General features: G+C 51.6%; 1 protein-coding gene across 1 annotated transcript in view; it reads right to left on the reverse strand.

The window, feature by feature from the left end:
* KIF26B (kinesin family member 26B) overlaps positions 1-24,624 on the reverse strand; it is a 499,134-nt gene that overhangs the window by 10,635 nt on the left and 463,875 nt on the right. Inside the window, exons 11-14 of the mRNA XM_027122401.1 lie at positions 20,162-20,324; positions 15,730-19,144; positions 944-1,146; positions 363-513 (exon numbers count right to left, since the gene is read on the reverse strand). Coding sequence (XP_026978202.1) covers positions 363-513; positions 944-1,146; positions 15,730-19,144; positions 20,162-20,324 — 3,932 coding nt within the window. The remainder of the gene's footprint in view (positions 1-362; positions 514-943; positions 1,147-15,729; positions 19,145-20,161; positions 20,325-24,624) is intronic.

The raw sequence follows: 24,624 nt of genomic DNA on the forward strand, positions 1-24,624 counted from the left end.
AGCACTCTATAAATTCTTGTCTATTTCAGGCTAGATATGCAATGTGATTTTGTGGCCGGGGAGCAGATTGGTAATATAGCCTTCATGTCTGGGTGAGCGTCCACCACACGTAGGGGGAAAAAAAAAATCTCATTTTCAGGTGCTTTGGACTGAGACACGTAAGAAATAATCGTGCAAGAGCAATACTCACCGCCCTGCTGCTCACACCCCTCCCACCTGCCCCCCACAGAGCGGGATTGCGCTCAGGGAGGCCATCTCCAGCCAAGGGGCATGGAAGGCCCTCGGGTTCAGACAGCGTCTGTGTCTCTCTCAGCCTGGCCTGTTTAACTGGTGAACCCAGGAGTCGCAGTGATGGGCCTTACATTCGCTGAGCCACTTGTTGGGATCCAGCATCAGATACTGTTTCGTCGTCTCCAGCTCCTTCATTAGCCACTCGTACTTGGCTCGGACCTCGGCAATTCTCTGCTGGCGATGCTCCAGGATTTTCAGCTTTGCATTGAAGCACATGACCTCCTAGTACACAGATGGGAAGGAGATGGGGGTGGAGGGGGGAGGAGAAAGGACCTTCAGCTCAAATCCAGCCCAGGCAACCTCTTCTGGAAAGGAATACTTGTGCTGATGGTCAGTGCAAAAGGAGCAGGTCACTGGGAAGTTTGGGAGGGAGCTGGGGGCTCAGCTCAGACAGCCCACTCACGGGGTAGGGCTATCACTGGCGTATCTCAAATTTAGAAGGCGGCCGGTGCTCCAAAATGGAGCCAGGAGAGCCTTCAGAGGTCTCCGGGCGGAGAAACAGGCTGCTCTCCCGAGCTGGGGGCACGGGCCCGTCTCCCGCCGGAAGCCGCTGGGAGTCTCGGTGGCCTGCGCCCTCCTCTCGGGCGCGGCCTCAGCGTCAGCCCGGGGACCTCCTGGGGGACCGCCACCGCGTGGGGAGGGGGAGGCGCACCTTGCTGCTGCCCCCTCGTCGCCGCTGCAGCCGCTCCACGTCGTCGATTTCATAGACTTTAATCTCAAAAGGTTCCCCGAGGCCCCTCTGGGTGCTGCGCAAGGGGCCGTCCACCCAACGGACCCCTGCGCTGTTGGCCGGTTTCCTCACAGGGGAGGGGGTGTCAAGGGACAGCGCCGGGATGAGCCTCCGTCTCTGGGAACCTAGGCAGGGGATTAAGCCTAAAGTTAATTGTTTTGAATTTCTATCTTTCTTTTTTAACATCTTTATTGGAGTATAATTGCTTTACAATGGTGTATTAGTTTCTGCTTTATAACAAAGTGAATCAGTTATACATATACATATTTCCCCATATCTCTTCCCTCGCGTCTCCCTCCCTCCCACCCTCCCTATCCCACCCCTCTAGGTGGTCACAAAGCACCGAGCTGATCTCCCTGTGCTATGTGGCTGCTTCCCACTAGCTATCTATTTTATGTTTGGTAGTGTATATATGTCCATGCCACTCTCTCACTTTGTCACAGCTTACCCTTCCCCCTCCCCATATCCTCAAGTCCATTCTCTAGTAGGTCTGCGTCTTTATTCCCATCTTACCCCTAGGTTCTTCATGACATTTTTTTTTCTTAGATTCCATATATATGTGTTAGCATACGGTATTTGTTTTTCTCTTTCTGACTTAACTTCACTCTGTATGACAGACTCTAGGTCCATCCACCTCACTACAAATAACTCAATTTCGTTTCTTTTTATGGCTGAGTAATATTCCATTGTATGTATGTGCCACATCTTTATCCATTCATCTGGTGATGGACACTTAGGTTGCTTCCATGTCCTGGCTATTGTAAATAGTGCTGCAATGAACATTGTGGTACATGACTCTTTTTGAATTATGGTTTTCTCAGGGTATATGCCCAGTAGTGGGATTGCTGGGTCGTATGGTAATTCTATTTGCAGGTTTTTTTTTTTTTTTTTGGCGGTACACGGGCCTCTCACTGTTGTGGCCTCTCCCGTTGTGGAGCACAGGCTCCGGACGCGCAGGCTCAGCGGCCATGGCTCAGCGGCCCAGATGCTCCACGGCATGTGGGATCTTCCCGGACTGGGGCACGAACCCGTGTCCCCTGAATCGGCAGGCGGACTCTCAACCACTGCGCCACCAGGGAAGCCCTATTTGCAGTTTTTTAAGGAACCTCCATACTGTTCTCCATAGTGACTGTATCAATTTACATTCCCACCAACAGTGCAAGAGGGTTCCCTTTTTGAATTTCTATCTTTTAAATGTAGTTTTGATGCAAGGGCTGGCGGCGTGACAGTGCTATCGGAGCCTGTGGCAGGGCTGTGTTTGAACCCCTCCAGCCTCCCACCTCCCGCCTCAGCATCCACTTCCTTACCTGGCACTTGCTTTACCTCCACAAGCTCAGATGTCCCCCCTTCCCTGTCGAGCCACCTGTGGTCTCCCCCCTGAAACACACACGCTGGAGGACACGAGAACTGAGAGTCACCCTGGCCACACCCTCAGCACGGACAAGGGTTACCGTGAAATTAGAGATGTTCCATTAGCGAGAAAAGATCCTAGTGTTTGGTATTGTGGTAGGAGGAGTTTATTTGCTTCTAACAACAACACTGGAATAAGCACTGATTATGCCAGGCCCTACTTATCGTGCCTTACACACTGTGACGGAGACTGCGAGCTGCCCCCCAGTACCCGCCCCCCTCTTCTTCCTCTGCAGAAGACCCTGAGTTGGAGCAGGGCACACGGCCACCCAGGTGTACCCTGTGTGGTACATGTGACTTAAGCTCCACCACTGCAACAGAAGCAGAATTGCCCCGTGTAACAGCTAGAAAGTGTCCTGAAAGGATGAGGTCTGCTCTCCTCGTCCTCTCGCCTTTGTCCTGGATGGAATATGGGCCTGTTGGCCGGTCCACGACATGAAGATCGTAAACAACAGAAAAACAAGAGAAGGAACCTAGATTCCTGACACCCTGGAGACCTTCACAGTGGTACATGTGTTACAACTGAACCTACATTGACACGTCATTATCCATTGGGATACCCAGGGTCCATAGTTTACACTGGGGTTCACTCTTGGTGTTTACATCCTGGGGTTTGGACAAATGTGCAGTGATACGTATCCACCATGATACGATCACACAGAGTATTTTCCCTGCCCTTAAAACCCCCTACACAGACTTTTACATGAGAAATTAATCTCTATATTGTTATTAGGGTCTTCTGTCACAGACAAGCCTAGTATCTAATTTAATTCTCACAGAAGCAGAAACTAAGGTACAAAAGACTTCAGTAACTTGCCCAAAGTCTCAGTGTTCCCTTGTTTAAAAAATCCATTGCCGGGCTTCCATGGTGGCACAGTGGTTGAGAGTCTGCCTGCCGATGCAGGGGACACGGGTTCGTGCCCCGGTCTGGGAAGATCCCATGTGCCGCGGAGCGGCTGGGCCCGTGAGCCATGGCCGCTGAGCCTGTGCGTCCAGAGCCTGTGCTCCGCAACGGGAGAGGCCACAACAGTGAGAGGCCTGCGTACCGCCCCCCCCCAAAAAAAATCCATTGCCCACATTCTCTACCAAAATAAAAAATAAAAATATCAGATAATAAACAATTTCCCTAAAGGATGGGTTATAATTAAACATCACAGAACTTGGCACATAGTAGGTGCTCACTGAACATGAATATCCTTTTGATTTTTTTCTTCATAATCTATTTGAGGAGATGAAAAATACACAGAAATCATAGAGACTGTATGGTTAGGCCATTTAAGATGGCTGTTCTCTTGTTCTCTATAAATCCCCTGCTTGACCAGTCCCTGCTTCACTCACATGACTACCCAATCTTCTTAATTACAGGGCTTAATCAGTCCCTGATAACCAATGAGCCCACCTGACATCAATTCCCCCTATAAATGGTAGCTTCCTTTTCCCCCGAGTAGTGAAGACTATTGCCATATCTTGTCTGCCGTACATGGTGGGGTGTTGCTCCAGGGCCCTGTGCGTCAGATCCCTCTGACCAGTAAACCACTGATGACTCTGTTGCTGTCTCTGGGCTCTTCCTTCGGTCTCAAGGCTGGGTAACTGCAAGGCTTGTGGGCCTGCAGGGTGCATCCCAAGAACTGGCGAGCCTAGCTGGGAGACCGAGGAAACTCCTGTGAGTGCTGAGATGTTGGGAAAAAAGGACGGGAATGGAAAGTTGCAGGGGTAATCCCGAAGAGGCTGTCCATTAACATGGTAGGGCCCAAAGGTTGCAGGGATAATCCTGCAGTGGGGCCCTGTGGCAGCTGTCTACTGTGAGAGATGTCTTTCTGTTCCATTATATTAATGCTATCTTCTTAACCTCCGGGTCTCTTTCCAGTTTAAAAGTAGCAGCCCCGTGCTCGTGGCTCATCTAACTGCCCAAGGATGGCTGGTGAATACAGACAAAATGCAAGGACCTGGATTACCTATCAAGGGTGTTATCTGGTCGGGTAAGACAAGCAAACCCCCGACCTACCATGCCTAAACGGTTACAGGCCCAGGCTTTAGGGATATTAACTCAGGAACTGGCTTGTGAATTGGATGTGGCCAGTTACCCAGAAGGGTTTAGTTGGGGCCCAAGGCAACGGCAAACTAATAAGAGCGCCCTTGGGCCTCTGGTTCCAGCTCTGGCAGGAGGCAGAGCAATGATACGGTGTGGTGGCAGCAACAGCTATCCGCCGTCTACAGTGCATTACAACAGGTGGAAGACGTTACAGAAGGCCTACCCGAGTCACCCAGCAATGCAAACAACCACCATCTGGCATCTAGGACAGCTGAGCATGACATATGGGACCCCCATGGACACTGACAGTGACCAAGGACCATGCAGTTCAGGAATGGGCCGATAAACATGACATACACTGGCATTTCCACCTGCCTTATGACCCCACTGCTGCCAGGCTAATGGAAAGGGTGACTGGGCTACTTAAACAACAGCTGAGATGGGAACTCACTCTCTCAACCTGTGGGCCAGGAGACTAACTCAAGCCCTAGGAGCTATAACTTAACATCCCAGGAGCAATCGTCCCAGTGCCGACGCCTTGTTAACCCAGAGGAAACTAGTCAACACAACCGGAGTTCAACAGTTGCCCACCGAAGGACCGTTGCCAACTACCGGTCAGGACAACAACTCACTTTGGCCCTGGCGACAGGATCTACCCCCAGGGGAACACGTTATAAAATGGTCCTGAGACTGGCAGGTAAGCCCCTTGTGGTTTGGGTTTGCTGCCTCATGGGGAATAGGATTAGAAAGGGACCTACAGGTTTTACCTGTCTTCTACCTGCACTCCCCCCGCAGACTACTAAGGGAATTAATCCAGGGCCCCTACTGGAGAAAGGCACCATTCTATCACATCGCCTCTCCAGTATTCAGCACCGGCTGTAGGGACTGGGGGTGGACGGGCAATATGGTACTGCAGGCAAGGATGCAAACCGCAGGCAGGGGTGGTGATCTCTCAGGATGCTGACACTGCTTGTTATTTTGCTTAATGATCACGATCTTCCCTGTAATCTGTCTGTTAAACATCTTACATTTCATCCCTAGTCTGAGCGGAGGTAATCTGTTTGTGGACCGGGTGACAACGGTGGCCTCACTACAAAATGAGTTTGATTGCTGGGTCTTCGTCGAGACGCCGCTGTCGTCCTCCTGTGAACTTCCATGAAAAATCAGCCGGATAAGCACCTGGCTCCAGATTGCCCACCTCTCGGGCTCTTGATACTCTTTAGCTGCTGGTGTCCGTACTGCATTTGTGGTATTTGGTTGCAGTGCACCTCTACACACCTGACGCTAGGGATATCGCAGGAGAGGGGTGGACCAAGTTCGTAAGGGTGGTGCAGGGTATGTACGGGTAGACTGCATGGTGAAGCCATTTAAGACGGCTATTCTCTTGCTCTCTGTACATCCGCTGCTTGCCCAGTCCCTGCTTCACTCACGTGACTATTCAATCCTCTTTATCAGAGGGCTTACTCAGTCCTGATGAGCCCACCTGACGTCAACTCCCTCTATAAAGGGTAGCCTCCTTCTCCCCTGAGTAGTGGAGACTGCTTCCGTGTCCTGCCTGCCGAACAAGGTGGGGTGTGGCTCCAGGACCCTTCGTGTAAGATCCCCTGTCCAAACACCACTGACGTCTCTGTCGCTGTCTCTGGGCTCTTCCTTCGGTCTCGAGGCTGGACAACTACAGGCTTGCAGGCCTGCGGGGTGCAGCCCGACAGATAACATGAGATTTGTGCCCTTAGAGGCAGGTCTCTAGAGGATTCTAAAAGCAATCACCATAGGACTGGCAGGGCCAGGGGCACCACTGCACCAAGCACCACTTTTGCTGGTGACTGGTGGCATGAGTGAGTGAAGCCAGGCCCTGGCTTCTGAGGACGGGGCCTAATCTTTTCACCCACATCTGAAGTGGATCTAGCCTCGTGCATTGGCCAGCCACCATGTTTGTTCCCCTGGTTCCGGCCCCTCTCCCGCTGGGAGGCTGTGGGCCTGGCCCCCTGGGAGGGAAGCTTGGGCCTGTAGGTGGTAATGCTTCCTCAAACAGCTGCATCCCCTGAGGCACACCCACCTGGCAGCTCCCGCCTCTAGTAAGGGGCATCTAGGAGGCTTGCTTTCTCCTGGAAGGAGGATGGTTGGGAAACGTGACACCATCGCAACCGGTTTATCTTGATGCTGAAGGGAGCCCGATCTCATTTAACTCAGGATGGATATGTGGTCCTTCCTGAGTCCAAGGAAAGAAGGTTGAGTCTGCCTGAAGCCCTGGCTACCTGCACTTAGAGTCTGGGCTGATTCTGCTTTTAAATAGAGTGGGCTCCACCCAGTCAGACTCCAGTGAGAGTGAGGGAGAGCAAGAGAGCTTCCACGCCGTGATGCAGCAGCAGTCAGATGGGGCTGCTGCACAACACGTAGGGAGGCCGAGGAACGCCGAGAACGCAAAGGATGCGCAGTCTGGTGGTCTTTCTGGACGACCTGGGAGACGGGCTGCATCGCTAGTGGGCTACTGTTGGGGGAAGCACGGGTCCTTACAGCACCACGCCCATGGTGCTCAGGGGACCCCGGAGGAGTTCGTGCCCTCTCTGCACCACTCTCCCTCCATCCTCCTCCCCCCAATTCCAGTGGGTTCTGCCTGTTGAGTGCCAGGCCACCATGGCCTGTGTGGCCTGATGACCCTTCCAGAAAGAAAGACAGTGTACTTTTCTCCAACTTTGAGAGATCCACTGACTGCTAAAGAAAGCTTAAAGTACCACAAGCTCAGAGAGGAAAAGAGCCAGAACTCTTCGGTATATCATCAGGGGGGCCAAGGCACAGGACGACCTTCTCACCACCCCAGGGAGCTAGGAACGTGGAAAGCCACCACCTGCAGCTCCAGGCAGTGGTGGTGATTGGGTAGCGCGTGACTGTTCAGAGTGTGGGTTGGTGGGCTTTCCTTCAGGAGACGACGAGGGACTCTAAGTACATACTGATAGTTCATTTTCTCTACAAAGCATACTCTGTCCCACAGGCTCCTTTTTTGGGCCCAGATCTTTATCTCGTGCATGCCCACATGCACGAGCACATGCGCGTGCGCGCGCACACACTCACACACACTGACTTAGAAAACTGGGAAGTGTCAACCACTGAAGCAAAGTAAATATCTGTCTCCTTGACAATGGAAATAAGCCAGCTGATAGTTTTGGGTTTTTTAAGTCGGCCTGATCAAGCTAGCTGACGCTGAGCAAACGGCTCTGCCTTTGTGGGCTCAGCTCCAGCCCCCGTCAGATGGGGCTGCTGCAGAACCTGTAGGGAGGCCGAGGAACACTGCATCAGTGGGAGGATGTCCAGCTCTCGGAGGCAGGGAGAGTCTGAGCATCTTTCAGGTGGAGACTGGGCCTGGCCACCAGGCAGCAAACACTCGTGACGGGGCTCCCAGTAAGCCCTTTTCCCTCAGTTGGATAATGTATACTCAGCCCCTAGGAAGGGTGACTGGTCCTCCCCCTTACCTCGCCTGACCCCGAGGACAAGTCAGGGAGCAACAACCCCTCTAAAAGCGAGGTCAGTCATGTATGGGCATCTCAGTCGTTTAATCCACTGGGTGCACGTGTTCAGACATTTCTGGGATGACTCTTCTAAGGATCTGTTTACGTGAGAAATAGGGGAGGAACTGAGGAGGGTCATGGGATTGTTGGTGTATCAGTTAGCTATCACCGTGTAACAAATTAGCCTAAACCCAGCAGCTACATTCCTGTGAGGCAGGGAGCTGGGAGCAGCTTATTTAACTGGGTGGTTCTGGCTCAGGGTCTCTCGTGAGCTGCAGTCAAAGTGTCAGATGGCGCTGCCATCATCTGAAGGCTTGACTAGGGCTGCAGCATCCACTTCTAAGCTCACTCATGTGGCTGTTGGCCGGAGTTTCAGTTTATTGCCCGGTGGGCCTCTCTACAGGGCTACTTACGGCATAGCAGCTGGTTTACCCAGAGTGGGAAAAGAGCAGCTACCGCGTCTTTCACAGCCTAATCTTGAAAGTGACATACCATCACTCACTTCTATTGAAGTGATTCATCGCCTTATTCTACTGCACACAGAGACCAACCCTAGTATAGTATGGGAGGGGACGAAGCAACGGTGAATGCCAGGAGGCAGGGACCGTTGGGGGCTACCTAGGAGTCTGGCTGCCACAGATGGGATGTGATCAGATGGGAAAATATCAGGAATAAGGGTCACTATCTCCTTCCAAACCACTCCAGGACAACCTATGAGATCACCCCGATTGGGGAAAGAGAAGTAAAGAAGCCTGAATGGAGAATGACATTTCACTGGGCTATTCGTAGCTTAATAGAAATACCCTGAAGACAATCTAATTCCCATTGCCTTCTTTCCATGCTTTTTTGCAATCTTCTCAACTTCCTCACCACGTCAATCAATCCCTGCCAGGCTGGGAAGTGAGTGCCCAGTGTCGGGTGAGTTGCAGTCTGGGGGTTTCTCCCGCATGTAGTGAACGGCTATCTTGCATTTTCTGAGCGTTCTGAATTTGGTCACTGGTAAATCAATTCCATGAATGAACTGATATCATCCAGGTCTTGCACCCCCCACTGAGGAGCCTCCCCTCCCCTCTCGTCTCCTCCACAGGTACACTGGGAGCCTTACTTGGGGTGTGATGGGGAAAGCTGAGGGCAGGGGCAGGGGAATGTGGTCACACCAGAGGAAATGGAGTTTAATGCTGTGAAGGAAGTTTCAGAGGGAGGGGTGGCGCCCTCACACTGCTGGAAAGGGCACAGGAAACAACGGTGCCCAAACGCCACGTCATCACTAGGAGAGAACTGACCACAGGGCCTTTGCCTGGGTCCCCACAGAAATATGATTTCTTGGATTTTCAGCATGCTCCACCCTCTCCACCTCTCAAGCAGATGCTTCCAGCTTTCTGCTGAACCTAGTCCCTGTCAATGACCACTTCCTTCCAGGTTGCTGGAAGGTCAGGGACGTGTCCGCTGTAAGGAAGCTGCGGGGAAGCGCCTTAGTCGGGCAACAGTGGTGCGGGGCCCCGTCAGATGCAGCTGTCTGGTTTGGGATCACACGTCCTGATGCCAGTGGGTCAGGATTCCTTTTTCTTCTCTATCACTCCCTGCTCATCAGCCCGGCACTCAGTCTGGACATGGAGACGTCAAGTGTGCAAAAAAAGAACAAAGCACTTAAGCTGATAAATGCCAATAGCTTTGCTGCATGCAATGGCCCCAATTTGACCTGAGCCCACCCTCTCCCCTCCCCATCCAGGCGTGGCTGCCACCTGCGTGCAGCAGGAGGGGCCCCCGGCCTGTCACGCCCCACTCTACCCTCCGCAGCACTGATGGCCCCAGTGAGGAGTCTGATGTTGGGCCTTCCATTTTTATCATCACTGAGTGCAGATAAAAGTGTCCACATTCAACATATGTACACCACTATGTATAAAATGGTAACTAATGAGAACCTACCGTATAGCACAGGGAACTCTACTCAAAGCTCTGTGGTGACCTAAATGGGAAGGAAATCTAAAAAAGAGGGGATATATGATACCTATAGCTGATTCACTGTACTGTACAGCAGAAGCTAACACAACATTGTAAAGCAACTCTACTCCAAAAACATTTTTTTTAAAAAAGTGTCCACACTGAGTCTGAAGATGCTGCCTCTTAGGTCAAATGTCAGGAAACATGGGCATTCTGAGCGCCGAGGACTCACGACACTCCTCAGGGAACAAGCTGATGTCCATCCCCACCGCCCGCCCCTGAGAACCCGCCGTCACCAGCTTTCCCTCCGTCACCCTCTGTCTTCATTCAGATCAGGGTACAGGCACTAGAAAGATACTGAGTCAAAAAGCAGAAAGCACGAATGCCAGGAGGACCCACGGGCATCCGCAACGAGGAGGGGGGAGGGGGAGGGGGAGGGGAAAGATCAGCGTGTGTGGATTTACTGGCTGGCAAGGGTCAGCTCCGTGGCCTGCCAGATGAATGAGGATGGGGCTGCACTGGCTGCTGCAAGCTTGAATTGAAGAGTGAACCCTTCCCAGGCTGGACAGGAGATGGCGAGGGGCCCGGCTGCAGAGCCCAGGCCCCTCACACACTTGCTCTAGGCCTCTCAGCCCCGTACCTGCCTCCACCCACTCTCCACTCTAAGGGGCTTCCTCGGTGTCTTAGCGAGCCATTACTTTTCTAGTAGTTCCCAACTTATAGTCAAAAAGGCTATCTCATTTGGAACCCTTTCTCATCTGTTTCTAGGTAGAGTCTCTTAGAAACACTCTAGAAATCTGACAGGTGCCAAGATGCTGCTTGCCTTATCCCCGTTTTCATTAAGCCAGGAACCACTGTGTTTCCTGAATGCATTAAAACAAAATAAGATGGCACCTGAGAACCGAACAAGCCGAGGGGTACAGACAGAGCGAACCGTGGCGCTCTAGGCCCTTTGGAGCAGTAACTAGTCACAGGTTTTGGTGCAGTGGATCTGCTAACTGAACCCGGCAACCCATCGGTCAGTAACGTTTACTCGGCACCCAGAGAAGGGAAGGCACAGTGTTTGGTGCTTAGAGTGGGAAAGAAAATAGAGGATAGGCTTAATGTTTACAACACAGGTCACCAGCAGGGCGAGATATGAGAAGTGCATAGAAAAGAACTCAGCTAACTCGTAGGACCACACGGTCAGCCAACCAACCAACCAACGCATCAATCGATGGTGTCCAACTGATTCATGGTAACCTGGACCAGCCCAGCACTGCGGACCCAACAGGCTGAGTCAAGTGCCGAACAGGGCTCTCAGGAGCTCACGTCCAGGCAGGTCAAGCCCTGGGTGCATCTCAGAACCGACACACTCCCTGGCTGGTTTCTCTCCTGGGCTTTCTGGATGCTGTGTCACACCACAGCCGGGCCTGCTACAGTGGCAATGAACTTCACTCAGACCAAGGTGCTGATCTAATTTTCATATTTCCCCAGCCAGCCTGAGAGAGAAGGAAAAAAAAAAAAAAGAGAGAAGCCAAGGGGGTAACACACCAGGTTTGGGGTGAAGTGTCAGGAACATGAGGAAGAAGAGAGAGCATGTCTGGGAGAGCCCACATGATACATGACACCAAAGAGCTATCAATCACTGAAAGGATGGGGCCTCAGGGGCGGCCAAGCTGATGCAACTACGCCATAAACTGCCCATCCCCGATTTCCATCCTCTTAGCAACTGAATGCCCTCTGGACAGGGTGGACATTCGCTCCCCACCTGATCTGGCTGTCATCACTCTACTTCATGGCTAATGGCTACACGTATACATTCGTGTACCTACCACGGGGGAGCTGGCAAGGAACGGTGGAAGGATTGATGAAAATCCATCTATAGAAAGCAAGCCACAGCTTCTGTCACCTTATGACACTCTCAGCCAGGAACCTATAATGACTCCCCATTGCCAACTGCAGTCATTCTTATCACAGTGGTCAGATGTTCAAGGAATAACTTGATCTGGGCTTACATTTTCTGTCCGTTATTACATCCATTAAGAATATCCTCCTTGTTGAGTTAACCCCGCTCTTTATCCGTAAACCATGCTCTTACTGCCTCAAGCTCGTATTCCCATCACTGCCTCAGCCTACAACGCCCTTTACCCGCTTTGTCCCAGCATCCTTTAAGGCCTGGCCCAATCCCAATGTTTCCCTGTAGCCTTCTTCAATGTTCTGGGCCCTCTTTGTCTAAATACTTCTTACCCTTAGCTCTCACACCCTCAGTCAGCACTTGGCAAGGCACCTTGGTTCACAGTTCACTGTTCCCTGTTCCACACTCTTCATCCTTGCTTGCCAGTGAGATTACGCACTTCTTACAGTGGCCTTGTCTTCTACGCTGCCTGCTCCTCCCCAACCACACTTGCAACTTCCATATCACCAAGCTCTAACTGCACAGAAGAGGCCTGATCAATATTTAACAACTTAAAAATAAATCCCTTCATCTGTTGATGGACACGTAAGTTGCTTCCATGTCCTGGCTATTGTAAACAGAGCTGCAGTGAACACCGTGGTACATGACTCTTTTTTTTTTTTTTTTTTTGCAGTACGCGGGCCTCTCACTGTTGTGGCCTCTCCCGTTGCAGAGCACAGGCTCCGGACACGCAGGCTCAGCGGCCATGGCTCACGGGCCTAGCCGCTCCGCAGCATGTGGGATCTTCCCGGACCGGGGCACGAACCCGTGTCCCCTGCATCGGCAGGCAGACTCTCAACCGCTGCACCACCAGGGAAGCCCTACATGACTCTTTTTGAATTATGGTTTTCTCAGGGTATATGCCCAGTAGTGGGGTTGCTGGGTCATATGGTAGTTCTATTTTTAGCTTTTTAAGGAACCTCCATGCTGTTCTCCATAGTGGCTGTATCAATTTACATTCCCACCAACAGTGCAACAGTGTTCCCTTTTCTCCACATCCTCTCCAGCATTTATTGTTTCTAGATTTTTTGATGATGACCATTCTGACTGGTGTGAGATGATATCTCATTGTAGTTTTGATTTTCATTTCTCTAATGATTAATAATGTTGAGCATTCCTTCATGTGTTTGTTGGCAATCTCTATATCTTCTTTAGAGAAATGTCTTTTTAGGTCTTCTGCCCATTTTTGGATTGGGTTGTTTGTTTTTTTGATATTGAGCTTCATGAGCTGCTTGTAAATTTTGGAGATTAATCCTTTGTCAGTTGCTTCATTTGCAAATATTTTCTCCCATTCTGAGGGTTGTCTTTTGGTCTTGTTTATGGTTTCCTTTGCTGTGCAAAAGCTTTTAAGTTTCTTAGGTCCCATTTGTTTATTTTTGTTTTTGTTTCCATTTCTCTAGGAGGTGGGTCAAAAAGGATCTTGCTGTGATTTATGTCATAGAGTGTTCTGCCTATGTTTTCCTCTAAGAGTTTGATAGTGTCTGACCTTAAATTTAGGTCTTTAATCCATCAACAGATGAATGGATAAAGAAGACGTGGCACATATATACAATGGAATATTACTCAGCCATAAAAAGAAACAAAACTGAGTTATTTGTAGTGAGGTGGATGGACCTAGAGTCTGTCATACAGAGTGAAGTAAGTCAGAAAGAGAAAAACAAATACCGTATGCTAACACATATATATGGAATCTAAGGAAAAAAGAAAAAAAAGGTCATGAAGAACCTAGGGGCAAGATGGGAATAAAGACACAGACCTACTAGAGAATGGACCTGAGGATACGGGGAGGGGAAAGGGTAAGCCGGGACGACGTGAGGGAGTGGCATGGACATATATACACTACCAAATGTGAAATAGATGGCTAGTGGGAAGCAGCCGCATAGCACAGGGAGATCAGCTAGGTGGTTTATGACCACCTAGAGGGGTGGGATAGGGAGGGTGGGAGGGAGGGAGATGCAAGAGGGAAGAGTTATGGGAACATATGTATATATATAACTGATTCACTTTGTTATAAAGTAGAAACTAACACACCATTGTAAAGCAATTATACTCCAATAAAAATGTAAAATAAATAAAAATTTTAAAAAGGAAAGGAAATAAAAAATAAAAATAAATCCCACTGACTACGGATCGTCATATGGAAAGGAAGTCATATTACCACCAATATTCTTTATATTATTTGCACCAACTTCTACAACGTGAGCATCAGAGATACCATGGTGGTTCTCTACCAACCCTTTCATTTTACTTTGATGTGAGAAAACTGAAGCCCGGAGAGTATAGTTATTCCCCAAACATCACACAGCCCAAGACCCCAAGTCTCCTGCTCTCTAGATCAATCATCCCACTGCACCAGGTCGAATTCTGCGCACTCTCCACCGACATGGAATCTCCAGGAATGGGACTGGAAAGGTGAACATTCATGATGTTCGGTTGTTTCCGCTGTTACCTGTACTACAAAGCACTCAGAAAACTCAAGGTTCTCTTCCTGGCAGTATATTTCTAGTTCATTTTCACTAAGGAAATAACCAAAGCATTAAAGCAACCTCCACTAACAGATAATTGCCTGTCTCCTCTGCAGTTCCAAATGTCTCTAGTAATTGTAAAATCATGCCATCGAGCTAGGAGTTTCCTTTGAGGAGTTTTATGGCTTCTCTTAAAGAAGTTGCTTTTGATTTATGCTGATCATGTCTGACAGCCAGCATTTTTCTTAATAATAATCGTAAATAAGCGAGACAAGGTCACCCAGCCTGCAAGGAGCATATCTCCACTGCCGTATCCATTATGGAGCCTGGGATCTACGGCAGCTGCTCACAGCAGTCCGACGCCCTCGGCACTCTCTATTAAACCCCATCTCTGGCACCCAGACTGGTGCTTTGATTTTACACAAACAGCCTAACCTAACAAGGGACCCTCGAGAACAGCATTTACAAAAGGAGGTAGCAGCAAGCAAGGACACGTGTAGAGCCTGCCGTCCACTCTCCAAGTGGTTAGTTTTTCTTCCTCTTTACTCCAGTGTAACAGCCAAACCAAACCATACAAGTCAAAAAAAAGGTAAAGCTATTGTAAGAATAAACTGGATTGGTAGATTCAAGATGCTAAGTTAGAGTACGTGAAAGCACTCTGTAGCACTCAAACTCATGTGAGCACATGGCAAACGTCACACAATAATCTGGACTTTGAAGACCAAGGCTGGGTAGATTGTAATAATAAGGTTTAACAACCGAGTACGGGGAAGGCCAGATTTTTTTGTTGTTGTTGTCAAAGGCTCTGGCTTAGGTACACTTCTTTGCTATTTTTAGTAACTGCTATCAATACATTTGAATGCCCTTGACCCTGAAAATAGGACCCAACAGCTGTCATGTTATACTGAATGGATTTCTGTTCTCCACTTGTCTTATACAGGGGGTTCTGCTCCCAGGTCTGCTGCTGAGACTCAGGGTTGAGGGTCTGAAGTAGAGCACCGTCAAAATAGATCAAAGCCTGATGCATACACCGCCTGGGAAATAAAGACATCGAAATTCTGACAGCCATGATGACTCCTGAACGTGCTGGGAGGCTAACCTCCTCATCGTATTTCACGATCTGTGATGGGGTGGGTGAATGGGGCGATCTACATCACAACGTCTAGAATTACAACATGACTGCATGGGTCCCTTGAGGTTGGTTTCTTTGATTTGAGGCAAGCAAATGGCTTATGATGTGCACTGACCACAGTCCCTACATTTGGACCGGAACATTCCGGAGTCTGCACTTGCCTGTGGTGTGACAGTGAAGCCCTCCATGGCTCTGTCCCCAGCAGGTGACAGGCGGTTGGGGACAGGGGCGCCCACCCCCGAGTCCTGGGGCCCGCCCTCCGCCCGTCGATGCCCGGGCCCGAGCCTACCTGAGTTGGCGCGCTTCTTCGGGGCTTTGAGGCTGCGGCAGCGCCCGCCCACGGAGCTGCTGTTCTCGCTCATGGAGTCCTGGGCGGACGACGCGCTGCCGGTGGCCTCGCTGTCGCGCATCATGCTCTCGTAGCCGCTGCTGCCGCCGCTGTGGTAGAAGAGCGCCGTCTTGCCCATGGCAGGCGGCAGCTCCCCACTCAGCACGCTGCTGTTGTCGCTGCCGTGGCCGCTGCTGCAGCGGTGGGGCCTGCGCGGCGGCGTGATCTTGCTGTAGGGCGAGGGCAGCGGGACGGCGGGTGGCGGGCGCTCGTCGGCGGTGGCCGCGCGCTCCTCCGCCTCGGGCCCCGCGCGCCCCGGCGGCCCCCGGGGCCCCGCGCCGCCCTGCAGCAGCTCCGAGATGCGCCCGTTCACCGCCCGCAGCGGCAGCTTGGACGCCAGGCCCGAGCCCCGGCTCCGGCTCAGCGATTGGGTGGACCAGGACATGTGCTTCCCGCCGGGGGGCGGGCCGGAGCTCTGGCCCACCGCCTGCGGCAGGGACTTGGTGGAGAAGCTCAGGGTCTTGGTGGTGGAGGTGGACAGGCTGCGGGCCTTGGGGCTGGCCAGGAGCAGCTTGCTCACGGCGGAGATCTTGGACTGGCTGGCCTTGGGCGAGGCCCCGGCCGACTGCGCGGGGCCCGGGTTGGTGGGCGAGGCCCCGGCGCTGCGGCCCGGGCTCCTCCCCGTGCGGGGCATGGTGCTGTCCTTCCCCGCGTGCAGCCTGGAGCTCACGGAGGACAGGCTCTCGGCCCTCTCCAGCGAGAGGCATTCGTAGTGGCTGACTGTTGTCCTGCCGAGAGAGTTGGTCCTGCTGGCCAGCTGCTCCAGTTTGACACCGAAGAGCTTGCTGCTGCAGCTGCCGGCATCCTTCGTCTTGCCGCTAGGCTCGTCTGGGAAGCTGGCGGAGAAGGGCGCCGGTTGGTTCAAGGGGCTGCTGGAGTTGCTGCTGCAGGCGCTGTGCTGGGGGCTGGCCCGGTTCTTCTGGTCCAAGCTGGACTTTCGGACAGGGGGCAGCGGGGGAGTGCCTTTGGGCCGAGCCAGGACACAGTGCTTGGGTGACGCCACCTTCCTCTCCAGGGTGGCCTTGGACGCCTGGGTGCTGGAAGCCGGGCCGATGCCGTTGGTCTCGGCAGGGCAGTGAGAGAAGAGGCTGTCCGGTTCCTCCTGCCGGCTGGCTTTCTGAAAAGCCCTGGGAAGGCTGCTCGACTTCAGGCTTTTGTTGAGATGCACAGGGCTCTGGGCAGCCACACTGGGCAGGGCCGTCTCACAGCCGTCCACAACCCTCCTGAAGTTGTCGGCCACAGGGGAGGCAGATACCTCACCGCTGCTGCTGCTGAGCCCGTCGCTGGGGCTGGCCTTCCTGTCCTGTTCCGCTCTGGCCTCAGGCTTTGGGGGGCCTGGGGCAGTCTCGTGCCTCATCCCTGCTTCGTGGGGATAGGCATTCTCTTTCTTTACCTCCTCTTCTCGTTTCAGCCAGGGGTCCTCAAATTTCATCTCTTTCTTTGCACCACTCTCCTTGCTCTCCTGAGACCGGGCTGCTTTGGGGACTGAGCTGACGGTGGCAAGGGACGCCTCGGGCGCTTGGACGTTCCGGGGGCTTACGGCGATGCAGGGGTAAACCGTAATGTTGGTCTTCATGGGGATGTACCCTTCGCAGTTGCCCAGGCTGGCCGTATTCGAGATGGTGACCATGGCTTTGCCCAGCGTGGATATCTTGCAGCCTTTGACGGGGGTTGCTTTGTTGAAGGAGTCGTCCCCCATTTCCGACAAGAGGAGCAAACTGTCGGGGCCCTCCTTGGGCTTCTCTCGGCACACCACAGCGGTGTTCTGCGTGCCGCTGACGAACTCCGAGGCCGGAGGGTCTGCCATTGCTTCCCCATGCCCGAAACACGTCTGGGCTATGAAACTGTGGCAGGGCGGCTCGCCGTCACTGCCTGTGCTCATCTCGCTCAGCCAGGAGCTGATGGAGGAACGCCTGCTCCCTGTCTCCCGGGCCTTCTCATCCAGGTTCAGTTTCGGGAGGGGCAAGAACTGCGTGATGCTGACCTCGGAGACAGGAGCCACGTTTGAGTAGCACTCGAGGTCCTCGCTGACGCTGCCGATGATGCTGACGGGCCTGGAGCCCGAGGCCAAGGCCTGCACCGAGCAGTCGCTGTTGAAGCTGATGATGCTGGTGGGGCGGCCGCCGCCCAGGACCCCGCTGATGGTCAGCTCCTCCACCAGCGTGAACACCAGCTCGTCCTCACCGTTCAGCTCCAGGGGCTGCTGCACTGTCACCATCGTGGTGCTGCGTATCTCCTTCTTGGCATCTGCAGAAGGGGCTGCCTGATGTTCGGCGTCCACAGGGGTTTCTGGGAACCCTTCACTCCCAGTAGACATGGATTTCTTCAAAACCTGGGGGCTCATTCCGACTGGGGGGGTACGTACCTCGGGCTGCAGCAGGGACTCACTAGATACCACGCCCGCATCCTTGCTGAAGGTGGGCAGGGGGGCAGGAGAAGGCAGGACACCCTTCTGGGTGTAGACTTTGCACCTCTGGGAAGGAGAGCTGGCCGGCTTGTACTCTGAGGTCTTGGACAGGCTGGCGATGCCCAGCCTGGGGGAGCCCATAGGCCTGGGCTTGCCTTCTACAAAGCCACAGGAGTTCAGGCTTTCCCGGCTGCTCTGGAGGCTGGGGCTCTGCACGAGCTGGGAAGAACCGTGCTGGCTGCCGCTGCCCGGGATGCTTCTGGGTGAGGCAGGGGTGGGGCTGTTGGTGAGCCACGCAGCAGGGACAGGGGAGTGATTCCCCTGCACCTTGGAGCCCGGGGGCTCACTGCCTTCTCTGGCTGTCAGCTGGCTATCTGACCCATCATCTTCCTTATCAGACTCACAGAGTGGGCTTGCCCCAGCTGCCTGGCTTAGCGGGACACTCTTGCTTCCTTGCTGTGCCCCAAACTGGGCCGGCAGCTCTTCGAAAGGGAACGTGCTGGACTCCTCACTGCCATCAATGCAATCTAGCCTCTCCTGCAGCTCGGCGAACGTGTTGCACTTCAAGCAGTCCCTTTCCGACTTGCTGGCCGCGGCCTCTCCGGCCTCCGTGGACCGGCTGTCACCCCTGGCCGCCTTCTGCAGGGCCGGCACGATAGGGACAAAATCTGGAGGCCCCTCGTTGTCGGTGAGCTCCTTGTCAGAGAGGGCCATGCCGTTTGGCCCAATGTAGATGACCGTGTCGCAGGACTGCTCGCTGCTGGAGGAGTAGTCGGGGTCGCTAGACAGGTGAGGGATTGGGAAGTCCGACTCCACGGCGGCCCTGGCGTGGAAGGGTCTCAGCTGGGTGGGCCTGCGCATTCTGCCTTCCTCACAGGAGCTCTCTCCCCCGGAGGAGCTCGACGTGTACTGTGAGTGAGAGGGGAACCGTTAGTGTGGGCCACCCTTCTAAGACAGCCCTCCCAGGGACCCTGACTTCGTGGGGCAACTGGTGGAGGCCACTGACTCCATATAGGCCATCCAGACCCTAGTGGGCCTCCCTGCTTCTGGGCTGTTACCCGGGGTGTGCCAGGCCAGTCATCCAAGCTATGTACGTCACGGCCTCATACTCGAAGGATGACCCCCGTGAGGCGCACTGGGGAAGCAGAGGCTGCTCATGGAACGGGGTGACCCGCCCAGGTCCCATCCGACTGCCTGAGGACTGAGGAGGGGTCACCAGTTTGCACACCCAAACCATTTGTGACAACGTGTGCCACGGAACACTGGAAAGATGTGTTTTTGACCAAAAAAAAAAAAAAGAAAGATACAAAAAGGAGGGGGAACGCCCCCCACGAATCACCAGCTGGCTATGGACCAGAGTGACCACAATCAGGATGATTTTCTCAAACGTTCTTGTCACACCGCCACTGTCCTGGCTTTGCCTCGGCCCGAGAAAACGAGCCCAGTGGTTTCTAGCAGACTCTGCATCAAACAGAAACCGCTGAATTAACATGACAACACCCAGCAGCCCGAGAATGCCTCCTGGAAATGCAAGGGCAGTAGGGCCACCTGAGCGAGGAGGGGTCAGTCAGTTGAAGGACCAAGGTAGGCAAGAGATAAACTATGAATAGTTCCCGTCCCTCTCAAAATTTTCAAAGTAGCAATCCATTTAAACTATCTAAAGTGGACCAAGTACTCCCCGTTAGGGGTCCAGGCTGGATGACCGAGGAAAGCACCAGCGGTGCGGAGGGGAAGTGACTTCAGTATCGGCCAGAAGGGGTTCCTGCCCCGGGGTGGTTGCTTAGCCGGGCCAGCAGCAGCCAGCCATGCTCACCACGCCCCTGGTGCTGGGGGATTCGAAATATTGATTTGGCCTTTTCTGACTCAGTTCCAGGGCAGGGCTACGAAAGCTCCTTCAGCCACCTGCACCCCCTGCAAGCTCCTTACCTTCGTTTTCTTTTTCTTCATCCTCAACACTCTCGAGGCAATCTGGATGGTGGACAGGGTTTCGGCATAGTTCCCGGCGGCGGCCGAGATGTGAGCGATCATGGTCGTGCGGCAGTTCACGTTCCCCAGGGACTCCCGCAGCAGCATGGTGAGCTTGCTTTCTCTGCCAACAAAGTGAATTAAGGCTGCATTAGCGGGCCGTGCTTCACTTTGGCTGTCAGGGTAGGGCTTCAGGCCCCTACGTGGCTTGTTGTGGGCAGTGGGTTTTTTTCCCCGTTTTTTAAATGGCAAACTAATTAACATCATCTTCTACAAGAGGCTATCTGTAGTTGACAGCTGAGCAAGTGCTTCCAACCCCAAGGATGGAATTCATGCAAAACACCTCCCCTGGCACCGCCGTCCTGGCCGTGATGGGGTATTCCTGTGTGTCTGCGTGTGTGCATGTGACACTGCACATAATGAGACCTGGGAATAGAAATGAGAGGAAGGGATGGAGAGAGCACAGCTCTGTGATCGGTGATTCGGCATGCTAGCCGCACACCCGGCCCTTCTCTGCAAGTTTCTGCACCAGGCAATCCCCACAACAAAGAGCAGTTCCCCAGCCATGAACTTGTATTGAAGATCTCTGGGTCTGTAATACATACAAGGTTTCTTTTGCCAAGGAGTTGCACCCACTTTATTGCCATTGTCTCTTAACTCCTATCTGCACACGGTAGTGATGAAGGAAAATGGATTCATATTCCTGATTATTACTGGGGACACACAGACATAGGCCCGAGCACTCACTCCATCAGCAACAGAAAGCAGAACTTTCTAGAAGGGACTCCTCTGGGGACTTTGCAGGTGCTGTGTGGGGCCAGTGCCCTGAGGGGTGATAACGAGGCCCAGGAGTTTACAGATGGTGTCTCTAGGCTCTTTAAAAAGTGGTCTGGAGGAATGGCTCATGTCTTTCCATTCCTGTACTTGTCCCAACATTCTTCCTGCCTTGCTTTTAAGAGGCTTCTGCTTACGTCATCATCTTACCTGCTGCCAAATGTCACTTCATCTCTGGAGACTCCCCTGATCCCAAAGGCTGAGGGAGACTCTTTGCTTCCCATGCCCTGTGTTGAGTTTATTTTGCCAGATGAGAGGGGTTTGTCCTCACGCCTGCGTCTGCATCAGACTCTTAGCCAGACATCCCCTCCTTTCCTCTCCACCCTGCCAACTCAGCTCTCTGGAGAGAGACTGTCCAGCTCAGGAGACTCAGTGTGACATGCAGGCCGCTGTCAGCAGGGATTAGACCTTGGAGACAGGAAACCACTTCACATGTGACCTGCATCAGGCCTTCAGGGAGGAAAGACTGGTGTAAGAGCAATAGTTTTCCCTTTCCATCTGGGACCAATTAAGGTGTCAGTTCAGGGATACTGGGCTCACTATGACTCAGTGCCAGGGCAATTTAAAAATATAGCAGGGTTTCCCTTCGAGCAGAATAATCAGCGATAAAAGTGATGGAAGGAGAGTGCTATGGACTGAATGTTTATGTGTCCTCCAAATTCATGTGTTGAAACCTAACACCCCAAGTGATGGTACCTGGAAGTCGGACCTTGGGGAGGTGATTAGGTCATGAGGGTGGAGCCCACATGAGTGGAATTAGTGGCCTTATAAAAAAGACCCTGGAGAGTTTCCTTGTCCCTTCTGTTATGTGAGGACACAGTGAGAAGACAGCTGCCTGTGAGCCAGGAAACGGGCCCTCACCAGACACAAATCCGCTAGCATCTTAATCTTGGATTCCCAGCCTCCAGAACTGTGAGAAATAAATGACTGTTACCTAAGCCCCTCAGTCTATGGTATTCTGTTATAGCAGCCTGAACTGACTTGGACAGAAAGCTAAGTGGGGTGTGGAGGAAGAGACCTCCAGCCCTAGCTCCGGGCTCTAAACATTTAACTTCCTTCAAAATGTCTATCAGGAATATCATGGACACCACCAGAGCTGACGACCAGATGGGGAAGTCAAGTCCCATTCCTGGCACACATTCTCAGCAGAGACACTGCACCTGGATGAGTTTAGGACTTTGTCTTCCATATGGGAAGTGGAAGATAGATTCCATTAGGGTTAAGTTGTGATCATATATGGTTAATTCTTATTATTCATGATAGTTATTTTTTGTTAAGTCTCCATGAACACTGAATTAGTGAATGCTGAGCCATGCTCCTAGGGGAAATACATGGTTTTAGGTTCCTGAGACCCTCTGGTCACGATATTTCATCAATGGATCAATACATAATCTTGTTTTATGTGCATATCACTTTAAAGACACCTTAATTTCTATTTCTTATAAATAATGAATTATATATACTTTCTGTATAATAAAACACTAGCTGAGAAGGGTTGAACATTTCCCTGACCCTGGGTAACATGACCATAAATTTCTTGGGCTTTAAGCCTTATGGTATTTTCCACTATGCTTTTAAAAAAAAACTGGTCATATTGTGATCCACAAATACAGCCTGTTTCTACAGCTTCATTATGCACTTTAGACGTAACCTGAGTACTTTCCAGAGCAGTCAGATATACATCGGTGAATTTCCTCTTCCTTTCTCTGGATGTGCCATGTTGTTGATCCATTAACACTGAACTCACACCAACAGCACTATAATATGCCTGAATGAAACTTCTCTAACATATATTTTCTCTGCAAGGTACATCACAGCCTTCTTGCACTAAAGAACACTAGACAGCACTGTGGCACTACACCTAGGGGCCTACTTTAAACAGTGAGATCACCAATAAAAAGCACAGAAATACTAAAAACACGTGTCCCTAAATAGACTGCAAAAAGGACCCTTGTTCGCATGAAGAGAGGTGAAACAAGAAGGCAGGGCGGTTGCCTTGTCCAGTTTCAGCTGGGAACATGTGCATTGGGTGGCTCAGAGTTTTTGCTACTAAGCATGTCTGCAAATTATGGTAAAAGTATGGATTTTGAACATAATTCACAACATGGAATCTGCAAATGATTCCAAGGACCGACGGTACGATGACGTTCCTGATACGTCTTGTTCATCAGTTGCACTCTGCTGAAGGTACACCCCACTTATTTCTCCATGTGACCCCGTAAAGTCTTCAGGAAACGATACCAAAGACAGAATAAACAGATATAGCACTGTTATATCAAACTGTTTGCCCTGTGTATTTCCACATGATTCCCCATTCATGAGTCAATCATAGGACAATTTTATTTTTTTAAGTCCACATTGTTGGAAGAAGCCAGGGCATGTGTGTTGCTTGGCAACCAGCATTTTAGCTCTCCTTTGGAAAGCCAGTAAAACTGCCGGCAAGCCTGTTTCATGTGGGCCTCTCTAGACTCTAAAACATACCTTATGGGAGTGAAAGATGGTGGCTATAAAGCTTTGTTTTTTTCCACCTCTTCATGATCCTTTAACTGGGAACAAAGACAATTAAATTGGGGAGGGAAGGTGAAAGAACGGACAGGGTACTAAAGGCTGCAAACTGTAGGTTTCACTCAGTGTCTTTGGGAGGAAACTAAAAAGGTTCAAAAGAGTTTCTAGGGCAGTGGTCAGCACAAACTCAGTTTGCACTCTGCATGCAGACTGAGGCTAGAGGAAGAGGAGAGCGCAGGGGCAGAGCTGCTTGCCACTGAGCCTCAGGGCCAGGCTGGACGAGGATTTAGACTCGGGGGCCGTGTGGGAGAGATAGGTTGGGTGGGAGAGGAAAGCACTGGTGACGGAGCAGAGCTGACTGGGGTCTGGGAAGAACCATGCTGTTTTTTCAGGCAGCCATGTTCTATGCACACATATTCCCCCTCCCTCCCACCCCAACGGTACACACCTTTTAAGATGATTTTTGGAAAAATGCCTTACTTTTCAAAATAAGTCAACCTTTTATTAGAGCAAGAGGACACCAAAAAATGGCATAATGAGTAAATTTTAATTAATAATATTAATTTTACAAGAGCATGAAAGAGAATGTAGTACTCTAGGACAGGGGCTGACAAACTAAGGCCTGTAGGCCAAATCTGGCCCACTGCCTGTATTTGTAAATAAAGTTTTATTGGGACACAGCCACACCAATTTTTTATGCTTTCATGCTACAACAGCAGAGGTGAGTAGTTGTGACAGAGTCTGTATGGCCCCCTAAAGCCACAAATATTTGCTATCTGGTCCCTTACAGAAAAAGTCCATTGACGTGTGTTGTAGAGTAATGACATAAGGTGGTTTCATTTTATACAGAGTGCCAAAGAGTTACCAACCAGAGCGCAAAGGTGTGTCTCAATTTCCTTACTATTCAATAATCTTGTTCTGATTTGATAGTTGTCTGTGTTGTCTTTCTTTCAGTTCAGATGTTTCATGAAGGGAGAGCTTTTAAAGTCAGCAGCATGGAAACAGGCAGAGGAACAAATGCTGGCTTACGAAATCACTTGACCATCAGGACACAGCTATCAGCAACTGCCCCAGTCATTTCCTAT

The sequence above is a fragment of the Aethalodelphis obliquidens genome, unplaced genomic scaffold (genome assembly GCF_003676395.1).
Source record: "Aethalodelphis obliquidens isolate GAN/ISIS:26980383/991018 unplaced genomic scaffold, ASM367639v1 scaffold24, whole genome shotgun sequence".
In the NCBI taxonomy this organism is placed as follows: domain Eukaryota; kingdom Metazoa; phylum Chordata; class Mammalia; order Artiodactyla; family Delphinidae; genus Aethalodelphis; species Aethalodelphis obliquidens.